The sequence below is a fragment of the Carassius carassius genome, chromosome 6 (assembly GCF_963082965.1).
Source record: "Carassius carassius chromosome 6, fCarCar2.1, whole genome shotgun sequence".
Taxonomy (NCBI): domain Eukaryota; kingdom Metazoa; phylum Chordata; class Actinopteri; order Cypriniformes; family Cyprinidae; genus Carassius; species Carassius carassius.
Genome location: NC_081760.1, coordinates 34,329,272 through 34,351,365, shown reverse-complemented (window position 1 = coordinate 34,351,365; position 22,094 = coordinate 34,329,272). Strand labels below are relative to the sequence as shown.

The 22,094-nt window shown below is 37.0% G+C and overlaps 1 protein-coding gene across 1 annotated transcript; it reads right to left on the bottom strand.

The window, feature by feature from the left end:
• Window positions 1-434: 434 nt before the first annotated feature.
• LOC132142710 (serine/threonine-protein kinase 10-like) lies at window positions 435-21,797 on the bottom strand. Its single transcript, XM_059552784.1, has 18 exons — window positions 21,352-21,797; window positions 19,690-19,854; window positions 15,113-15,161; window positions 13,867-14,016; window positions 13,489-13,561; window positions 13,207-13,401; window positions 11,725-11,806; window positions 10,056-10,187; window positions 9,222-9,902; window positions 8,498-8,628; window positions 7,938-8,061; window positions 7,254-7,433; window positions 6,092-6,221; window positions 5,652-5,776; window positions 4,687-4,878; window positions 4,122-4,247; window positions 3,906-4,019; window positions 435-1,382 (listed from the first exon to the last, which is right to left on the bottom strand). Exons 1-18 carry the CDS (start codon window positions 21,499-21,501, stop codon window positions 1,236-1,238), a joined length of 2,946 nt encoding a protein of 981 aa, XP_059408767.1. The 5' UTR covers window positions 21,502-21,797; the 3' UTR covers window positions 435-1,235.
• Window positions 21,798-22,094: the final 297 nt, after the last annotated feature.

Here is a 22,094-nt window from a genome sequence, read left to right as displayed (position 1 = left end):
AAGAAAAATTCTATGAAAAAGCAAACAGGCATCATGAATGTGCATGCGACTACCTGCAGGAATTCCTTTGTCAGAAGGTGCATGGCACCCTTGGCTCAGTCAAATGTGCTGTACAAGATAAGCAATGCTCTCAGGACATCATACTGTAAATGACAAGAATTTCATGTTTTGACACTTGTCTTTTTTTCACAGATTTTAAATGTTTTGTTCAGATATTACAGATTACGGCACAAATGTAAATGCAGTAAACCCATTTAGAACTGAATGTTGAAAGTTGGGATGAAAGGAAATAAAAATGTTGCTACAATACACAATTCCTGACTGATTAAAGTTGTGTCGGTTCATAGGACACATCATCCACCATACAATTTTACAGAAACGTACACTAATGTATTGTAGAGATGTCTGGGTCAATCTCTGGTTATCAGTGAAACTAAAACCATTTGCCATTTTTTGGAGAATGGACATTATGAAGAGATTGGGCTCCTCAGAAGTTCACAGAAATAATTGTAGGTTGAGATGATTTACTTAGGCTACATGTTCACACTGCATAGCAGTGCAAGCACAAATGCACTTTAAACCACAGTGACGTCAGGATATTTCCATACATTGTGGATGCAATGCAAAAAACACCTCAAAGAAATGAATATTGCTGCTACTATACATGCTATAGATCCATTTAATGATAAACAAAGCTCAATAAAAGTGAGATAACAGAGTCAAATATATTTAAATCCTGTAATTCATACAGAAAATAACCAAGAAATGTCCTTTTTTACCTCTATATAATGTGCCTTTAAACTTCAATCAAATTTAAGAACATTTGACTACCCTTCAGACAAAAAAAAAAACACAAATCAACAACACCACAACTGATTCAGATTGATTTTGAGATTTAAATTATTCACTTGGTATAAAAATACCACATCGTTAAGACACTGAGACCACTGATTCGGGGGGTGGGGTTAAAGGTAAAAATCCATTTTTAAAAATGGAAAAAATTGATCAATTAAGTGGCATACAGAATCACATCATCTTTCTTAAACTATTGCAGAAATGTTTAGGGTAACCACACTGAAAATCCTCCTTTAAAATAACAAAATAAAAACAAAATGCAAAAAACTTCTCTGTGGATATCTGGATCAATGAAGTCCCTCCTTCCTTCTGACTGACTGATCAGAGGGAACAAAGCAGCAGAAGTTCATTCACAATGCAGTTTAGCGTGAACGTGTGAGTTAAAATCCGGTGGACTGGACGCTCGGGACGGGGTAGAACTTTGAGATCCGGCTCTGGGTGGAGGGGTTAAGGCATGCAGACTCCCCGCTCATTTTGAAGAACATTTCCTGTTCCTTTAGCTTACGGACGAACTCTTCCTCAAGGGCCTGCACACACAGGTTTCACAGTCTTAGTGCATTTACCAATGAAACTTTTTTAACATGATTGAAATGTTGCATATTAAAGGTGCACTTAGTAATGATTTACTGAACTTATACGGACACTTGTTGGTGTGGATGAAGCATCATCAAAAGTGTTTCATCGTCAGTTTTTATAGAGTCATTCAGTGTGAGAAAGTCTTGTAACAGGGTTAAAAAAAAAATCCTTAGCCAGATCAAAAGACTTTGAAACACCGCGGATTTTGCTCGTCACGAGTACACAAAAAGCCAAGATACCATGCAATTTCTCTGAATTATCTGAAAGAACAGCAGTTTAATTGCTTAATAATATTACAATATATTGGTTTAATTGAGATTGAAAATAACCAAAAAAAAGTTATATATATATATATATACAACCCGAATTCCGGAAAAGTTGGGACGTTTTTTACATTTTAATAAAATGAAAACTAAAAGACTTTCAAATCACATGAGCCTCTATTTTATTCACAATAGAACATAGATAACATAGCAAATGTTTAAACTGAGAAAGTTTACAATTTTATGCACAAAATGAGCTCATTTCAATTTTGATTTCTGCTACAGGTCTCAAAATAGTTGGGATGGGGCATGTTTACCATGGTGTAGCATCTCCTTTTCTTTTCAAAACAGTTTGAAGACGTCTGGGCATTGAGGCTATGAGTTGCTGGAGTTTTGCTGTTGGAATTTGGTCCCATTCTTGCCTTATATAGATTTCCAGCTGCTGAAGAGTTCGTGGTCGTCTTTGACGTATTTTTCGTTTAATGATGCGCCAAATGTTCTCTATAGGTGAAAGATCTGGACTGCAGGCAGGCCAGGTTAGCACCCGGACTCTTCTACGACGAAGCCATGCTGTTGTTATAGCTGCAGTATGTGGTTTTGCATTGTCCTGCTGAAATAAACAAGGCCTTCCCTGAAATAGACGTTGTTTGGAGGGAAGCATATGTTGCTCTAAAACCTTTATATACCTTTCAGCATTCACAGAGCCTTCCAAAACATGCAAGCTGCCCATACCGTATGCACTTATGCACCCCCATACCATCAGAGATGCTGGCTTTTGAACTGAATGCTGGAAGGTCTCCCTCCTCTTTAGCCCGGAGGACACGGCGTCCGTAATTTCCAACAAGAATGTCAAATTTGGACTCGTCTGACCATAAAACACTATTCCACTTTGAAATAGTCCATTTTAAATGAGCCTTGGCCCACAGGACACGACAGCGCTTCTGGACCATGTTCACATATGGCTTCCTTTTTACATGATAGAGCTTTAGTTGGCATCTGCTGATGGCACGGCGGATTGTGTTTACCGACAGTGGTTTCTGAAAGTATTCCTGGGCCCATTTAGTAATGTCATTGACACAATCATGCCGATGAGTGATGCAGTGTCGTCTGAGAGCCCAAAGACCACGGGCATCCAATAAAGGTCTCCGGCCTTGTCCCTTACGCACAGAGATTTCTCCAGTTTCTCTGAATCTTTTGATGATGTTATGCACTGTAGATGATGAGATTTGCAAAGCCTTTGCAATTTGACGTTGAGGAACATTGTTTTTAAAGTTTTCCACAATTTTTTTACGCAGTCTTTCACAGATTGGAGAGCCTCTGCCCATCTTTACTTCTGAGAGACTCTGCTTCTCTAAGACAAAGCTTTTATAGCTAATCATCTTACAGACCTGATATCAATTAACTTAATTAATCACTAGATGTTCTCCCAGCTGAATCTTTTCAAAACTGCTTGCTTTTTTAGCCATTTGTTGCCCCCGTGCCAACTTTTTTGAGACCTGTAGCAGGCATTAAATTTTAAATGAGCTAATTAAGTGGATAAAAGTGTAAAATTTCTCAGTTTAAACATTTGCTACGTTATCTATGTTCTATTGTGAATAAAATATTGGCTCATGTGATTTGAAATTCCTTTAGTTTTCATTTTATTTAAATTTAAAAAACGTCCCAACTTTTCCGGAATTCGGGTTGTATATACACATACATACATTTTTTTTTTTTTTTTTTTAAGAAATTCATACTTTATTCAACGATGCATTCAACTGATTAAAAGTCACATTAAAACACTGATATAAGACATAATGTTATGAAAGATGACAAATTATCATGGTTTCCACAAACATATTTAGTAGCACAACCGTTATCATCAATGATGATTATAATAGGAAAATGTTTCTTAAGCAGCAAAATATCAGTGAATGATTTTATTAGAATGATCTCTGAAGGATCATGTGAAACTGAAGACTGGAGTAATGATGCTGAAAATTCTGCTTCAATTTTAAAATAGATTCAAATAGAGAACAGCCATTTAAATTGTACAAATATTTCACAAAAGAGTTTTTGCTGTACTTAAATAGGAAATAAAAACATTTACAAATCTTACCAGCCTCTTTTGAATGGTAGTGTATATAAATTTCCACCGCAGGTTTCATGTGCAATATTTATAGTGATTCAACCATTCATAACTTCAGAACTACTGTTAATGACAGTAAGTACCTTCTTGCGGGGTTTGAGTTTGTCTCTCCAGTCCTTGAGCTCTGCGCTGTGCTCCTCATCCAGCTCCTTCAGCTTCTGAGTCTCATGCTCGATCAAAAGATGGCACTTCTCATTCTGCAAAACACACAAGACACTATTACTTTTGTTTTTATGATGAGTTAACCGATTTATAAAAATAATGCGCTTGCAGAAATGCTGTACAGTTTAAGCGTGTACCTGCAGCTGCTGTAGTTCTCTGACGTTGGCGTCACACTGCGTCTGCAGATCTCTCATCTGATTGCGATGTTTCTGTTGTTGATGGAGACGCTCGTTATTTTGTCTCTGCTCCTCCTGTGCTGCAAACTGTTCATTGGACACACAAATATACAATTTGTTTCTTACAAACACACAGCTTTTTACTTCACTAGATGTTAATTGATGGACTGGAGTGGTGCGGATAATTGTGATGTTTTTATCAGCGGTTTTTACAGGTGTTCCTGTAGCTCAAGTGGTAGAGCACTGCCTTATCAAGTGTAAGGTTGGGGGTTCGATTCCCCGGGAATACATGATATGTAAAAATTGATAGCCTGAATGCACTGTAAGTCGCTTTGGATAAAAGCGTCTGCTAAATGCATAAATTTAATTTAATTTTAATATTAAACTCTCATTCTGACGGCACCCATTCACTGCAGAGGATCCACTGTTGAGCAAGTGAAGTAATGCAAAATTTCTCCAAACCTGTTCAGATGTAGAAACAAACTCATCTACATCTTGGACGGTCTGAGGGGGAGTACATATTGACCTGTTTGACTCTCTCACGTTCCAGTTCCGGCGTGAGCCCTGTGGTCGTGATGCGCAGACTCTTTTTGAACATGGCCATGCGGGTCTTAGCATCACTGCGCTGGATCTTAGGCAGTCTGGTTCTTTCCTGCGTCTGTTTGTTCTTCATCTCCTCTATCAGACGCTGGTTATACCTCTGCATCTGCTCCATTTCCTGTACAGAAATGCATTTAGAGTAAAAATTCACACCAATAGCAGCCGAAAGAGCACATATGTGACCCTGGAGTCGCTGGGGTATATTTGTAGTAATAGCCAAAAATACATTGTATTGGTCAAAATGATTGATATTACTTTTATGAAAAAAATCATTAGGACATTAAGTAAAGATCATGTTCCATGAAGATATTTTGTAAATTTTCTACTGTAAATATATGAAAACGTAATTTTTGATAAGTAATAATGGTCGACCGATATTGTTTTTTTGACAGCCAATGCCGATATCTAGGAAAGCAGTGGGCCGATAGCCAATATATTTTTAAATGATTTATTATTATTATTATTATTTTCTTCTTCTTCTTATTGCCATTCTCAGCACTGTCAAAATAAAAGTACAGCCTCAAACACATCGGCCAAGCAGAAAAACTTATCGGCCAATGCCGATATTTGAATATTGGCAAGTATCGGCTGATATATCGGCCTTGGCGATATATCGGACAACCACTAATTAGTAATATACATTAAGAACTTCATTTGGACAACTTTAAAGGCTACTTTCTCAGTATTTTGAGTTTTTTGCACCCTCAGATTCCAGATTATCAAATAGTTGCATCTCGGGCAAATATTATCCTATCATAACAAACCATACATCAAGGGAAAGCTTATTTATTCAGCTTTCAGATGATGTATAAATCTAAATTTCGATAAATGTACCCTTTTTACTGGGGTTTTGTGGTCCAGGGATAATGTAAGACTGATCTGGAAAGTAACCTTCTCATGTCTTTTGAGTAGCTGGTGTCTTTGCATGAAGTACTGGTCTTTCAGTTGCTGTTTGTGTAGCTGGTGTTTTTCCTGTAGGTGACGCTCTTCTAGCTCCCACATCGCGGCTTCTCTGGCTGCAAGAATAAGGAAGAACAGTGTTAAATCAACTGAACACTGCTTTCAATGGCATGGCTTATATTACAATTCTCTTACAGTCTTAAAAAAAACCCCTAAAAAACAAAATTATTTTAAATTCTACAAATTTAGGAGGTCATATGGAGCATATGCCACGGTAACATTTAACAGCAGGATCAGACCAGACTGCTAAAAGCCACACGAGAGTCTGAATAGTCTGAACTGCTAAGACTGCAAAAGCTGTAAGTGGTCAGTTGGGGAGGATGAGAGTGAGACTTTTAGGGCTAGTATTGAGCGGTGATGTCTGGACGGACCTCTCAGGAGCTGCTGCTTGTTGTTGAGACAGTCTTTCTCTGTAGTGGCCAGCTCATGTTTGTGCTGCTGAATGATCTTCTTCAGAGCGCTGTCCAGATCCTGCTGCTGCTTCTGAAGAAATTCTTGCTCCTACAAACATACACACACTAAGCATTAACAACTAGCATTAAAATAGAATATAGTAATAGAACATTTGCAATTTTGACAAATGTACCCTTTTAGCCTACAAGAAACTAAAGCTCATTTGGACTGCTAATCACTACTTTCCTCTAAACGACTCTATATTTAAAGTCAGCATGAAAAGAGCTACTTTATTGTGACGTCTATTTGTTGGCCAACTGGAAGACTAATTCTGCATGGGAATTTGTAAAGGGTTTTTAGAACAGCATTTTTTTTTTTGAGGAGGAAAACAAATCGGTGGTAAATATTACATTAATGACAGTGCTGTTGAAAAGATGAAATTGCTTTAACCATCTCTACAAGTTAATACTGTACGGGCTCCTCCAGTTGAGACCAAACACTGTCAGTAAAGTGGAAAGAAAAAGGAAAGCAGAGTTCATGTTTCCCGGCACACAGTAAACAGACACACCGCTTACATCCTGCAGGGCGGCGCTGGAGAGACTGTGTGGTCACATGAGCTACATACTGTCAGTACAGTCAAATCATACGTAACGGATTCGTACTTAAACTGTATGAACAAAACACACCAACGCACACATCTGCAATCTTCTGAGCTGAAACAATTAGCTTTATCCTGCTCGTGTATCATGCAACACATAATCAGAAGTGTCACACTCTTTTAATATACTATAAAATCTGAGAGACAACACAGGAACCAAGAAAAAAAAAAATACTACAAAAACTAAAAAAAAAATGACAAAACAAGTAGTGGAAAAACAACCTCAGGAGCAATTTTTTGGATGTTGCAGTATCTCCTCACAAGGAGATCACATTAGATCCTCCCTTAATATGTTTCAGAATGATCACATGTTTGGTAGAGAGGTCCTGAACTTCCCGAAAAATGCCAGTGTCAGAGAGGGAAGATAAAAAGATTTGGGTGGATTTTACAGGGTGAAGCTCAGGCAGCGGGAATTTGATTAAGTTGAGGACACATCAGAAGCAGTCTGGGAAACGAGCCTACAAACGCATTAAAATCCATACCTCTTTCTTGCGGTTCTTGAGCGCGCTCTGAAACTTGGAAAGCTCTTTGTCCTGCTCAGCTTTGATGCGTTTGGCCTCGTCTCTGAGACGCTCGGTGTGTTCCTGCTCCAGACGCTCGATGGTCTGTTTCTGCTGCCGCTCCATATTCTCCACCTCCGTATCATACTGACGCTTCTTACTCTAGTAAACCAATTAAACAGAAATATAAAGCAGATCTACAAGAACTGACCCTATGGAGATGTGTCATGTTGAAATAGACATGAAGAACACAACTTATGTAAAACAAGAGGAAAAAGTAGGCTACACAATTAGCGACAAGATAGGATATATAAATAAATACAATTACCAGGTAAAATGACTGTCGACCAGGTTAACTGACACAGTTCCAGGTAGCTTAAAATACTGACATCCGCTTAACAGTCAGACACAGATTATGTACACTAAAAATAATGAAGCTGTTGAGCATATGTAGATCAGTGTCTCAGGCTTTGGTGTGACCAGTAGTCTCAGGAATCTATGTTTATGTCTATTAATGTAATAAATAGCTGAAAATAATCACATCAATGGAGTATCTTGACAGGCTTCGGTTCGGGTTGTGGCAACAGAGCACGGGATCAAGGGTGATCCCGGTAAATAGTTGTTTGACAGCAGTTCATATCTTAACGGCTTTTGGTTCTTGCTCACCGTGACTTCCTGTTCGAAGCGTCTGTAGATCTGCTCTCTCTGCTGCTGGAGTTTGTTGCTGAGCTGCTGTTGGGCTCGCTGCTCTTCTTTCTGCAGAAGTCTCAACTCCCTCAGCTCCTGACGCCTGAAACACACATTTTACACTCATTTTACACTGATCCAACAACAAAAATAAAGGTTCTTTATTTGCATCTAGCGTTTCGTAAAGAACATTTAACATCCACAGAAACTTTCCATTCATAAAATCTTCTATATAGTGGAAACAGGAAGTATCACTCAGCTTGTTTTCCTTTTAGCACATCTGGTGTTGGAATATGAGGCCTTTTTATCTATAAACCGCACTAATAAACACTGCACCCCATCACCTCTTTTATACGTCCAGCTATGAAAGACCATTGAGGCAACTAGCAGTCTGTGTGTATAACAGAAAACTGGTGATGTTGTTACAAGGCCCATACGAGGCAGAAGCTTTTTCTATAAGCTAAAGTCATTGTCAATGAATGCAAATATGATGCAAACAATCAAATCGTCTCGGAGCAGTTAAACAGCTGATGGCTCACCGGAGGAATCTCATCTCCTCACTTTTGGCGTCATTGTCTGTGAGGATCTTGGACGTCGTTACACTGACTTCTACACCATCCACGATGAACTTGCGAGTCTTTTTCAGAGTTTTCTTCTGCATCTTGTTGTCCTAGAACACATATTAAATATTTCGTTGGAAATACTGAATTAAAACAGTAACAAAAATTTAATGTTTAAACTTGAACACTAATTAATAATTGTAAATAATACAATAATAATAATAAAAAAAAACAATTTTATTAATGTTTAGCCTATAGGTTTAAAATGCTAACATCTTACAACTTAAACGCGCTAAAAAATAAAAATAAATAATCTATAACCTATATAAAATGTAAAACGTATAAATTTACGCCCATTAAAAAAAAGAAAAGTTAAATTAAAATGATCAAGGGATGCTGTTTTTCACTAAATTCATAAATGTAAAAAAAACAAAAAAACAATTATAATTCAATCTATTATATTTGTAATATCTAAACAGTTTAATAAAAATGCCACACTGGGAACATTTTTGAGTGACAACATGAGCAAATCATTGAATCAGAGTTTTGAACTGATTTACAATGAATATAAATAAATACGTTTTAACAACATTTGTAACAACTGAAATTTAAATCAAGGGATCGACTGGATGCTTTCATTCTTGCTAGCAACCAGACAATGTGAGATCACAGATCTAGTGTAATGACAGAAGTTGTTTCTCACCTGCTGAGAGACGGTTCCTGGCTCCTTGGATTTGCTAATGAAGCTGGAGATGGATAAGTTCAGGTCTATGCTGCTGTTGTCGGCAGAAGAACTGATCCCAGAGTCAGAGTCTTGCTTCTTCACATACCTGGGTTTCACTGGGCTTTGCTTCTCTTCCAGTTCAGGTTTCTCCTTTTCCTCAACGCTCTCTTCTTCTTTCAGTGGAGATGTTGGGATAGGTTCATCAGGCACAGCTTGTTTAACTGGTTCTGTTGGTGTCTCCAGTGAATAAATGTCTGATGCAGACACTTCCTTTAGGAGTTCACCATTGCCCACCACCTCCTTTTCCTCTTCCAGTATATCTGCCTCAGGTTTTACTCTCTGCTCCTCCGACTGGACTATTGCGTCAGCAGGTGGTTCTACAGGCATCTCTTCAGCTTTAGGTTCCTTTGGAGATACTTCCACTTGTTGTTCCTTGGATCCAGGTTCTGCTACATCCTCGATGTGTTTCTCATCTACCTTCAGAGGTACTTGTTCTGTCTTTATTCCAGTTATAACATGATCGTCTGGAGGTCTTGGTGTAGCCACCTCCTCGATCTTCTCAGGAACAGACTCCAATGTGGACGGCGTCGGAGGAAGCTTCTCGTCTTCAGAGCTTCCAACGCTAGCATCAGATGATGCACGTTTGTGTCCAGGAAGCAGCTGAGGAAAAGATTTGTTACACATGTTAGCACGATACTGAAGGAGGAACCTCAGGACATTCTACTGGCCGATGATATGCGGAGTATTCACCCAGACTTAGTAGTCTACACTAGGTTTAATCTTTCTCTGAAAAGTGTTCCTATACTCTCTTACCAGGTTTCCTTCATGATCTTCTTCCTCCTCTTCCTCCTTCAGCTCCTCTATCTCCTCTGTGACCTCTGCCTTGGCCTCTGCGATGAGCTCCCGCAGGGGTCGGTTGTCAGTCACACTACTTACAAAGGGGTGCTGCACAGAAACGGAAACTACTTTTACTACAATAAACATTAAAATTACACATGCCAATATTAATATGATAGAAATAATTTGAACATCCAGGAAAAAAATGGGATTACTCTATTCCAGATAAATTCTTTAAAGCTAGATTATAACTGATTTATGTATTATTGACAGTTGACAAATAATAATAAAAAAATAAAACAATATATATATATATATATATATATATATATATATATACACACACACACACACACACATATATATTTAAAATATATAAATTATATATTATAATATAATTCAATTCTATATCTATATAAAATTCTATCTGATACCAATAAGCTGATAATTATTTATTTCTTTAGGTTACAGTAGATTTTAAAATTCTCAAAATATGTATATTTTATATATTTTATGTATATTAATATATTATTATGAAACAAAAAATTTAATCAAACATTAAAATACTACAAGTGAAATCACAATTATATTGTACAAATTGAAAAATGAATATGCATTTTGAGGTTTGCTAAAGATTACATTTAACAGTACTATTAATATAAGTGTTTTCAAAGATCTCGAGAAAAAAATCAGTTAAATTTGTAAAATAAAAATAAAACTGAGAAAATAAATGAATTTAAAAATATAGGAAGGATATCATATTAGGAGTAAAATAACACCAACATATTTACACAAATATATTTGACATAAATCAGCCTTCACCTCATATAATTGTGAAGCCTGTTAAGAACCGGTGGCCAAGTATAATAAAAATGTATTCAAATAATAAATAGTGCTATTAAATTACTAGTGTTTTTAAAAATGTACTTTGACAGTCAGATCTAATTGTAAAAATACATGCGTAATGATCCTCCACAATTAAATAGCCAATAAAATAAAAATAAGCCTAAATATTGGCTGATAAAAAAATATGGTACTGATAAACTGTACATCACTCTATGGCATTTAGAAAATAAGGCCTAATTTAAGACTATTAAGATTTATTGCATTGTCAAAAACAGGCAAAACAGGAAACGCCTGAAACAGAAAAGAGGAAAACGAGCACAACAAAATTAGCGTCCCATGAGGATCCTAGTCTCCATTTCTTACCTTTCTTGGTTTTGAGACCTGCTGCAGACATTCTAGAGCTGGTCTGAGAATGTGCAGCTTCTTTGATATTATCACCTTAATTGGAGGAAAAGTTGAGTTCTGTATTTTCATCCCCATTCAGCCTCTACCTGCAGCGTTTAGTGAACGTGTGTGTGTCTGTTCGCAGTCAGTGTCAGGCTGGCCTACTTAAAGCCTCGGAAAGAAAATCTCCTTTGCTGACGTCAATTCTTAGGATGAAGGCTGGTACAGAAAATGCCTGACACAGACAAACTTATAAATGAACAGCTGCTGATTCATGGGGCAAGAAAGGCCACCTGGATGAGCAGCAGACCAGAGTGACAGTAAACAATGGGCTTTAACACTGAGAGGATGCTGCTATACTAGTTGAGCTTAGGTCAATGGTCTCAGATTTCAAATGTTGGACAGGTCAGTTCACCTGAAGAAGTTGTGCTGTGCTCCACCTGTTGTCCACGTTCTTTTCCAGCGCGTGTTTCAGGAAGTCATTAAACTGAGGAGACCTGCAGACGAATCATGAGAGAAATCATTACAACTCTGAAATAAACTAAATGGAAGTATAGGTGTTATATTGTGACAGAAATGTAAATAAATAAATACATATAATAAATAGAAATGATATTGCATAATAATTTGTGCCTACAAAACTAATAAGTCTTGAGAGAAAGGGGTTTTTGAGATCATGAGAAACCAATTCCATTTTCTTTCATCAATAGTGTAGATACAAACAAGCACAATTTTTAAATGAATATTAAATGATACACAATTTTTTAAATAATTGAATTTTTAATTTACTGTATATTTAAATGTGCATTTATTTTTTTTATATTTAGATTACTGTTGGTGTCATTAATAGCTCACTTAAAGTTAATCTTTGAAAACACAAATAATTTAATATACATTTTCTATATTAGAATTACCGTATTTTCCGCACTATAAGTCACACTTTTTTTCATAGTTTGGCTGGTACTGTGACTTATAGTCAGGTGCGACCTATTTATCAAAATTAATTTGACATGAACCGAGAGAAATTAACCAAGAAAAACATTACCGTCTCCAGCCGCGAGAGGGCGCTCTATGCTGCTCAGTGCTCCTGTATCCAACACTGAGCAGTATAGAGCGCCCTCTCGTGGCTGTAGACGGTAATGTTTTCTCTTGGTTCTTGGTTCTAAATAAATGCGACTTATAGTCCAGTGCGACTTATATATGTTTTTTCCTCATTATGACGTATTTTTGGACTGATGCGACTTATACTCAGGTGCGACTTATAGTCCGAAAAATACGGTAGGTACGATACAATGAAAAAGGAAAAAAAAGGAATTCTAAACTAAAGTCTTTAATAATAAAAAATCATTTAAATTATCAACAACAACTTTAGATAAATTACAAATTATGATGATATTTTTTATAAATTCAGATAAATTACCTTTTGTCTCATATTACTTTGAACCCTATTGGCTCAGTTAAAAAAATAAGTGAATTTGGTAACACTTTACTTCAAACCTCCATGCATAATTCATTATAAAGGTATTCATAATGTACATAGTAATGCATCATAACTTTTCATAAATAATTTTACTAAAATTTAAACTGCATTCTAATATGTAAAGACTTGTTTGTCTTGTTTTTAATGCATTCAACTTTCTTAAGTTGAAAATGAAGAGATAAATATTATGATGTATTATAACTGTGGTTGCAAATATTCGTAAAGTGCATTACGAGGCATAATTGATGCATTTAAACTATTTTCATAATTCATTATATATATATATATATATATATATATATATATAAACAGATTTCATTGAAGTGTTACTGACAATGTTAATATATTTTAAAAATATAAAAATGTAAGAAACTTAAATGTTTGTGTCATGTTCACACAGATGACTTGGTTTTGTACCATTTTGAAGGCTGCTGGAGAGTAGGCGGCTCAGCTTTGGCGATCTTGAGCAGAACTCTCATTGGATTCATCTCATGGTTGGGCGGTTCGATCTGGGCCAGCTCGATCAGAGTGACTCCTAGAGACCAAATATCAGCCTTATAGTCATACGGCCTGTCCTTAGACGTCTCGCACATCACGACCTCTGGGGCCATCCTGAGTGAAAGAGAGTGATCAACGTCTCAGCAATGTCAATGTGTGTGTACATACAAGTAGCTTCACTTCATGAAACTCTTAACTTGCCAGTAAGGCGTTCCAATGAAAGAGTCTCTTCGCTGGATGGTCTTTGTGTTCTTGGCAGACACCCCAAAGTCCGCTGTAAAACACAGACTCTGGTCAATGATGGGAAGTTTATTTTAGCTGTGGTTTAGTCTGACATGTAAATGACCCTCCTCAGTTGCTCTCTCTATCTTTCTGTGTCTCTCTGCTATGTTATCACGTGACTGTGAAATCGCTAATTATCCGAAACGGCTGAAATCTCCCGCTGCTCTCAGTTATACATAACTGATGAGCAATAAATCTTAAATCTCTCCAACGTCTCTCAGAGAACAAACTTTCTGAGATGATTGACTAGCTGCCCATGCATCCATCCCTCTAAACGCTCCCTACAACCCCACTCACCCAGTTTGACTTCTCCGTCGAGGGTGAGCAGGATGTTTCCAGCCTTCAGGTCTCTGTGGATCACCTTGTTGTCATGCAGATACTGCAGAGCATCAAGAGTGTGCTTACAAACCACCCTGATCTGCGGCTCCGTCAGAGGCCTTTCCAGTTCTACACACACACACACACACACACACACACACACACACACACACACACACACACACACACAAACTTGAACAGGGATATGCTACCCTACACAAACACACTTATACAAATTGTAACATAGTTTACATATACTATTACAATAAGATCACCTTATTGACAAGTAATTACATGGAGTGAACTGCCTCAGGAATTGCTATGCAATATCTGGATTAAATGTGTGTTGGCATTGGGTAATTATAGATATATTTGCCAAAAAGGTTTTTATTAGATATAAATTATTAAACAAAAATAATGAAATAATTCTTAATGTTTGACAGGTTTACCTTTAATGTGGAAACTGGTTTAAGGACCATTGCTGTTTTTGCGTTTTATTTTTAAAATAGTGTTTAAATAAAAAAAAATTACATTTTGATACGTTACCAAAAAAAAAAAAAAACGACGCATCTTTCAGCTTACAATTTTGGGGTTAGTAAGATTTAATGTTTTTCAATGTATCTTTTGTGCATTTATTTACTTGATCAAAAATACAGCAGTATTGAGAAATATTATTACAATTTAAAAATGTATAAGCATTTTCTACTTTAATACATTTTAATAGTTAATGTAATTTATTCCTTCAATGCAAAGCTGAATTTTCAGCATCATTACTAGTCTTCAGTGTCACATGATCTTTCAGATATCATTCTAATATACAGATTTGCTTCTCATGATACATTTCTTATTATTATCAACTATTATTATTATGTTTATGGAAACAGTGATACTTTAAGGATTCTTTGATGAATAGAAAGTTCAAAAGAGCAGCATTTATTTGCAGTAGAATCTTTTGGAACATTACACAAGTCTGTACTGTCACTTTTGATCGATTGAATGCATCCTTGATAAATTAAAGTATTAATTTTCTTGAAAAAAATGTTTTAACCCTTGTTCATAAACTAACGTTTTATGCTACAAAACAAATCTATATCAATGTGCATTTGAAATTCATCTTTGCCTTTAAGAAATGAAATGGGTTTTTGACTAATGACAAGGAACTGGTCATTGTAAGTGACCTTCTTCTGATGCAGTCTTGCACGTCAAACACTTTGTGTGAACTCACCGAGCATGACAGCATCGACGGCTCCGCCGGCACAGAACTCTATCAGTATCTGCAAACAGAAACACAGCGAACATAAAACTGGGTCTTTCCTAAAACACAATCACACTGTTTTACAAAAGCATGGCTCCTTGCATTACACTGCACAAGACAGATTGGCTGAGATAAGTATACAGTCGTGGCCAAAAGTTTTGAGAATCACATAAATATTAGTTTTCAAAAAGTTTGCTGCTAAACTGCTTTTAGATCTTTGTTTCAGTTGTTTCTGTGATGAACTGAAATATAATTACAAGCACTTCATACGTTTCAAAGGCTTTTATCGACAATTACATGACATTTATGCAAAGAGTCAGTATTTGCAGTGTTGGCCCTTCTTTTTCAGGACCTCTGCAATTCGACTGGGCATGCTCTCAATCAACTTCTGGGCCAAATCCTGACTGATAGCAACCCATTCTTTCATAATCACTTCTTGGAGTTTGTCAGAATTAGTGGGTTTTTGTTTGTCCACCCGCCTCTTGAGGATTGACCACAAGTTCTCAATGGGATTAAGATCTGGGGAGTTTCCAGGCCATGGACCCAAAATTTCAACATTCTGGTTCCCGAGCCACTTAGTTATCACTTTTGCCTTATGGCACGGTGCTCCATCGTGCTGGAAAATGCATTGTTCTTCACCAAACTGTTGTTGGATTGTTGGAAGAAGTTGCTGTTGGAGGCTGTTTTGGTACCATTCTTTATTCATGGCTGTGTTTTTGGGTAGAATTGTGAGTGAGCCCACTCCCTTGGATGAGAAGCAACCCCACACATGAATGCTGTCAGGATGCTTTACTGTTGGCATGACACAGGACTGATGGTAGCACTCACCTTTTCTTCTCCGGACAAGCCTTTTTCCAGATGCCCCAAACAATCGGAAAGGGGCTTCATCGGAGAATATGACTTTGCCCCAGTCCTCAGCAGTCCATTCACTATACTTTCTGCAGAAGATCAATCTGTCCCTGATGTTTTTTTTGGAGAGAAGTGGCTTCTTTGCTGCCATTCTTGACACCAGGCCATCTTCCAAAAGTCTTGGCCTCACTGTGCGTGCAGATGCGCTCACACCTGCCTGCTGCCATTCCTGAGCAAGCTCTGCACTGGTGGCACTCCGATCCCGCAGCTGAATCCTCTTTAGGAGACGATCCTGGCGCTTGCTGGACTTTCTTGGACACCCTGAAGCCTTCTTTACAAGAATTGAATCTCTTTCCTTGAAGTTCTTGATGATCCTATAAATTGTTGATTTAGGTGCAATCTTAGCAGCCACAATATCCTTGCCTGTGAAGCCATTTTTATGCAACGCAATGATAGCTGCACGCGTTTCTTTGCAGGTCACCATGGTTAACAATGGAAGAACAATGATTTCAAGCATCACCCTCCTTTTAACATATCAAGTCTGCCATTCTAACCCAATCAGCCTGACATAATGATCTCCAGTCTTGTGCTCGTCAACGTTCTCACCTGAGTTAACAAGACGATTACTGAAATGATCTCAGCAGGTCCTTTAATGACAGCAATGAAATGCAGTGGAAAGGTTTTTTTGGGATTAAGTTCATTTTCATGGCAAAGAAGGACAATGCAATTTATCTGATCACTCTTCATAACATTCTGGAGTATATGCAACTTGCTATTATAAAAACTTAAGCAGCAACTTTTCCAATTTCCAATATTTATGTAATTCTCAAAACTTTTGGCCACGACTGTACTGTCTTTATTTCTCAATGTTCAGCCAGGCACAACAGCAGCATTATATTCAGTACATAGAACGGTTTATCCTGTTGTCATGAACACATCAACATCAACCTGCAGCTAGTGGTTTAAAAAACAGACAAGATGCCATTGTTCACTCAGCTCAGTCGAGTACGGGAACACAAAAAAATCTAAAACTCTCTTTCAGTTCAAGACACAAACGCATTTAACAACATCCAAACCTGGAAAACAGGGACACACTAGCCCACATTATTACAAAACAATTCACTTAGAGCTGTGATTGGTCAACAGCGCCACATTGCAGGTTCATGAAGCTGCTGAGCCTTAAAGTGAGCCTCAATATGGTGAATGACATAACAGGATCGAGCGAGAGAGGCCTGTATGAGCACGAGGAAGGACGAAAGCTTTCTGCACATTAGCGCTGTGCCAGAATTGAGGCCTTTCTGTCCTAATAGGATTAGAACAGGAGAGTTTCCGTGAACACCAGGCGGATGAAGGGGTCACGGCTGGGGTCATCTGGAGAGGATGGGCAGGTACTGCTCACATAGTTAATACTGAACAACAACTGTGTTTCCTGCATGGCATGACAGGAGTGGCAAAACAAATACTATACAAATATCTTCGGCGAGTTATGAACTTGAGAGAACAACGTGAAATAAAGTACAGTTCAATTAACATTCAAAAGTTTTTGGTTATTATTTATTTACTTATTTTTTGTGAAATAATACTTTTAGATTCACCAACAATGCATTCAACTGGTAAAAAAAAAAAGATAGTAAAGAAATGTATAATGTTATGAAAGATTTCAAATGCCTTTGTATTCATCAAAGAATCCAGAACAAAAGTATAATGGTTTCCAAAAAAGAAAGAAAATAAATAAAGCGGTTTTCAACATTAATATTATAAATAAATGTTTCTCAATCATCAAATCAGCATATTAGAGTGATTTCTCAATGACCATGCGACACACTGAAGACCAGTGTAATGATGCTGAAAATTCAGCTTTACAATCACAGGAATAAATTACATTTTATATTGTAATAATATTCCATAATATGCAGACCCCCAAACCTTTGAAAAGTAAAATATATCGAAACAAAACTTTCACAAGCTATGTTGCCCTCACTGACTCAGAATCAGTTCAGTTCTTTTAAAATGAATCAGAGGAGTCATCTGGTTGAATCATAGATTGAATCAGTTTAAAAACTTCACTAAACAAGCATGGGTTACTTGCTTGTTCACCGCAGGTTACGTTTGACTCAAAATGATAGTAGAGAAGGCGTGCTCAACTCCCAAGTCGTTTAATGGGTGCGAGTAATAAAGAAGTTATCCAAAAGTAAAAGAGGAAAAACCGCACTCTCAAGATATCCTTTCATAAATGTATTCATACCATGTCTTACACAGGACGCGTTCCAGCCTTAGCCATCATCCAGTGTGTACCGTGAAACACAAAAAAGGATATTTTAAAACAAAGACATCACAGGTGAACCCCATTCCTCAAATCATCCGCACCATCAGGTGCATCAAGTTATGAAAATTAATAGAAGCACAAAAGAAGACCACAGATAATGCTCACATGTGACCCTTATGAACAATTATCAAAAAAGGATTAATTGCAACCCAAATGGTTTCACAAAAAAACAATTTTAAGGTAATTCTTCATTTAAACCATTGGGGTATACTGTTTGAAGTGTGTAAATCCAGAATCCAAAATGAGCTCCATTTTTTTTAAAGTGCAAATGGCTTCAGCCAAGAAACGTATGCAGATTTAAAACAGTGTTGATGTCTGATCCCTACACACCAATGCAGCACTTAGAACAGTCAGCGTTATTCATTCTCTCGAGTGCTGTGTCACTGTGGGTGAGATATTGCTTTAGACTGGCAGCTACGAGAACACAACAGCCCACAGAGAGCGGTGATTCAGTCTCAGAACTACAATGGCCATACAGATGAGAATGGGAATGTTTATTTCCATTGATCCCTCTGTCTGGATAACAGAATGCATTATTAAGCCTCATATTTACCACACAGAGATGCCCCAATTTGTATGTGGACACTTAAAAATGCCTAAATGCAAGTGGCATATGAAACTGATGTTATCTGCTAACATAATAAAATTGAGCGGAAACTGCTTTACACAGAATACTGAATGGCTTTATTGATACTTACGTTTGATTTAATCTGCTTAAGCTATAAATGGCTGATGAATAATCCAGTTTAAACATTCCTTGAATCACAGCTAAATCAAACCCCACCTACATCTTCATACGGAAATGGGTGAGGCTGATATCAGTCTATTTCCTGGTGTATGGCAGGATCACAGTAAAATATGCACACCTCTTCCAGTACACAACGAGGCAGATGAAGAAAACAGACACTGACTGAGAGGAGCCGTAAAAAAACAATTGACCACTCATGCCTGTTCGGACTGTAATTAGATATAATAAAGAAAGGTGAAGTATAAAAATATATATGTACATGTCCTTATTTTTTTAACCTCCAAGTCTCTAATGTCTGTAGTGTCCTGTAGTAAAGCTGGACTGAAGTGACCCGAGAGCTGTCTAAGGTCACTTCAGCCTTGTTTTAAACTTCCACTGCGCAGGAAGGAAATGGTTGGAGTCAACAAGAAAGCAAGCAGGGTTGTCTCTTATTCCTTTGTCCCATGGCTTTTCTTGTAGGAAACAAGGGTGATTATCTAGTCCTCATGCAATATGAAGCAGAATAACATTAAATGGGCCGAAAAAGTTATTTTTAAAGTAAGATTCCAAACTATTGGTGTGGAAAACACAATTGGAACAAAATTTGTGTGACAAGGAAACAACAAAAACAAAATCCACACTCACCCACAGTTTGGTCTCGTAGTAAAATGCGTCAAGCAGCTTGACAATATTGGGATGGTCACATGATGCCAAGATGTCGATCTCTACCATGTAGTCCTCCAGCTCATCTTCAGTTTTGGTGTCAATCACCTTTGCAGCAGCAAAAATGCCGGTCTGCTTGTTTTGAGCCTGGATAAAAAGAAGTGAATTGTTCAAGAAAACTTTTATTTATACATAGTCCTCTAAAAATATGAATTATATTAGTCTAAGTAAACCATTTTTATAACAAAGACATTTCAAAAATTTTTTGTTAGTGATGAGATTGGAAAACTGTTGATATTAATGATAGTAAATTATGTTTGTTTTTATTGTTAATTAATTATCCAACTTCTGATGATGAATCAGACATAAATTTTTGAGGCCTGATGTACATGAATACATCATGTGTAGACTACAAATGATTAAACTAAAAATCGGTTTAATAATCAGCAAAACGTGCCCTTTATAGGAACAAACTTTTAATTAGACTTGTGCAATCAGGGCGATGCAGTCCACCATTCAACAGAAATCCCATTCAGTGTCATTCATAGTAATGAGTCTTCAGTGCAGAGCAATGAAGGTCACAAAACAAGTCGACCCAATACATGGCTTCTGTAAGTGAGTGGTAATCTAAGGTGTTTAGAAGCTAATGTGATTCTGTAGTGAAAAATTAACCAGGTCAAAGTCTGCTGTTTATTGCAGGATGATTGTGAATGAAATGTGTGGAGGTGTTTGATCAGATTTTGCCACTATGTGTGATGCTTTTGATGTATTTGACATGTTATCAAGACAAGAAATTAAAAAACAACAACAACAACAAAAAAAAGAGTAATAGTATTGAAAGCGAATGTTTCTAATTTAAGCATATATTATGCATTTTTGTTTTTTTTAAATAGCCTATGTTAAAAAGTTATTAAGGGTACTAAAATGACTTGACTAATGACTTAATTATTAAGAGTACTAAAATGATTCCTGCCAGTCTAAAAAAACAATCATAGCTTCTTTAACATATTCATGGATGGTGAATACATGTCCCAACAATGCTAGATTGAAAAGTTGGAAACTTGTCTGAAAACAGTAATTGTTTCCGCAATTCTGTTTAGTGCCGACAGCAGTGGAGCTTCAATAACACACAAACCACACTGTGATGGTTTAAAATCAACAAAGTCCACTGTCCTAAAAACCCCAGACCTCAATCCAACTAATCATTAGCAACAGGCTGACTAAAAAACTACTTAACTAACCATCATCATCATACTAAATGGAAGCATGAAGTTCAATTGTCAGTGTTTTGACTGTATATAGAGGTTATGGCCTTAGACTTAATCTCCAAATCACCCTATCTCACTAACAAGCCAAGCAGCATTAGTCCTTATAACAGAGAAAGCATTCAAGGGAACAAGACGAGAAAACAGTCAAGCAGACTGGGCACTTAAGGATGAGTACCGGTATGTGCTTGATGATGTAATGCAAGAGGTGACATAATACATCTTTTTGAATTTTCATTAGTGTATGTACAGTACATGATAGATAGACAGAACACTATATTCTATTCAAAAGAAAACAACTGGGGTCCAATATCACATAAAATAGATAAAAACTCTTACAGCAAGAGGAGATTAAACAATTTCTTTGCTTTTATTGTACCTTGAACACCTTTCCAAAGGCTCCATCCCCCAGTTCTCCCACAATCTCCCAGATTTCCTCCGGATTTGCGTCCCTGTGCACATGATCATATTGCTTCTTCTTCTTCTCTGCGCCCAATTTAAAGATTTTTAGGAAATTAAAGAAGGACATAGCCAAATCCCACACGTCTCTTCTTCTAGTCGGTTGACAAAGGGATATTTCTTTCCGCTAATGTCTAAATAGGCGTAGATTAATCGATGCAACTTCTATTGCATTCCCATTGCAATTTAATACTAGTCAGACTCTTGTCTAATCAGGAAATAGTCGGAGTGTTGACATGTTTGTCTTTGCACGGAGAGCAATTGGAGAGCTTGATATATTTAACGATCAGTATGTTAATGCAATAATATACAGACAAAGAAAATGACTCTTAATTCTAGCTATTCTTTGCTCTGAGATCCAGTAAATCATATCATACCATCATACCATAAATCATATAAAAATAAATCATTAAAATGCATTAATCCACTGTGTGCAATAGTGTAAAAGCGAGCTTGATTTGAATAAATCCGGCTTCTGGCTCTTTCCAGGCAAGTCATGAGGAGGTTGTTCCTCGCAGTTCCATGGATCGGATCCTCAAAACCATATAGTTGTTTATCTTTCTCTTTAAATAAAGTCTGACAAGAGGCTGGAACAATGTTTGTATATCTGGTAAAATAACAGTCTTCACAGGTCGTACATCCTCTAGTCCTGGGTTAAAAGCG

Excerpts from the sequence above, each read along its gene's own strand:
- LOC132142710 (XM_059552784.1), bottom strand. The coding sequence starts at position 21,501 with ATGTCCTTCTTTAATTTCCTAAAAATCTTTAAATTGGGCGCAGAGAAG. Across the intron at positions 10,188-11,724 it reads GCACAGCACAACTTCTTCAG|CACCCCTTTGTAAGTAGTGT; the intron begins GTGAACTGACCT and ends GTTTCTGTGCAG. Across the intron at positions 4,248-4,686 it reads AACGTGAGAGAGTCAAACAG|TTTGCAGCACAGGAGGAGCA; the intron begins GTCAATATGTAC and ends TCCAATGAACAG.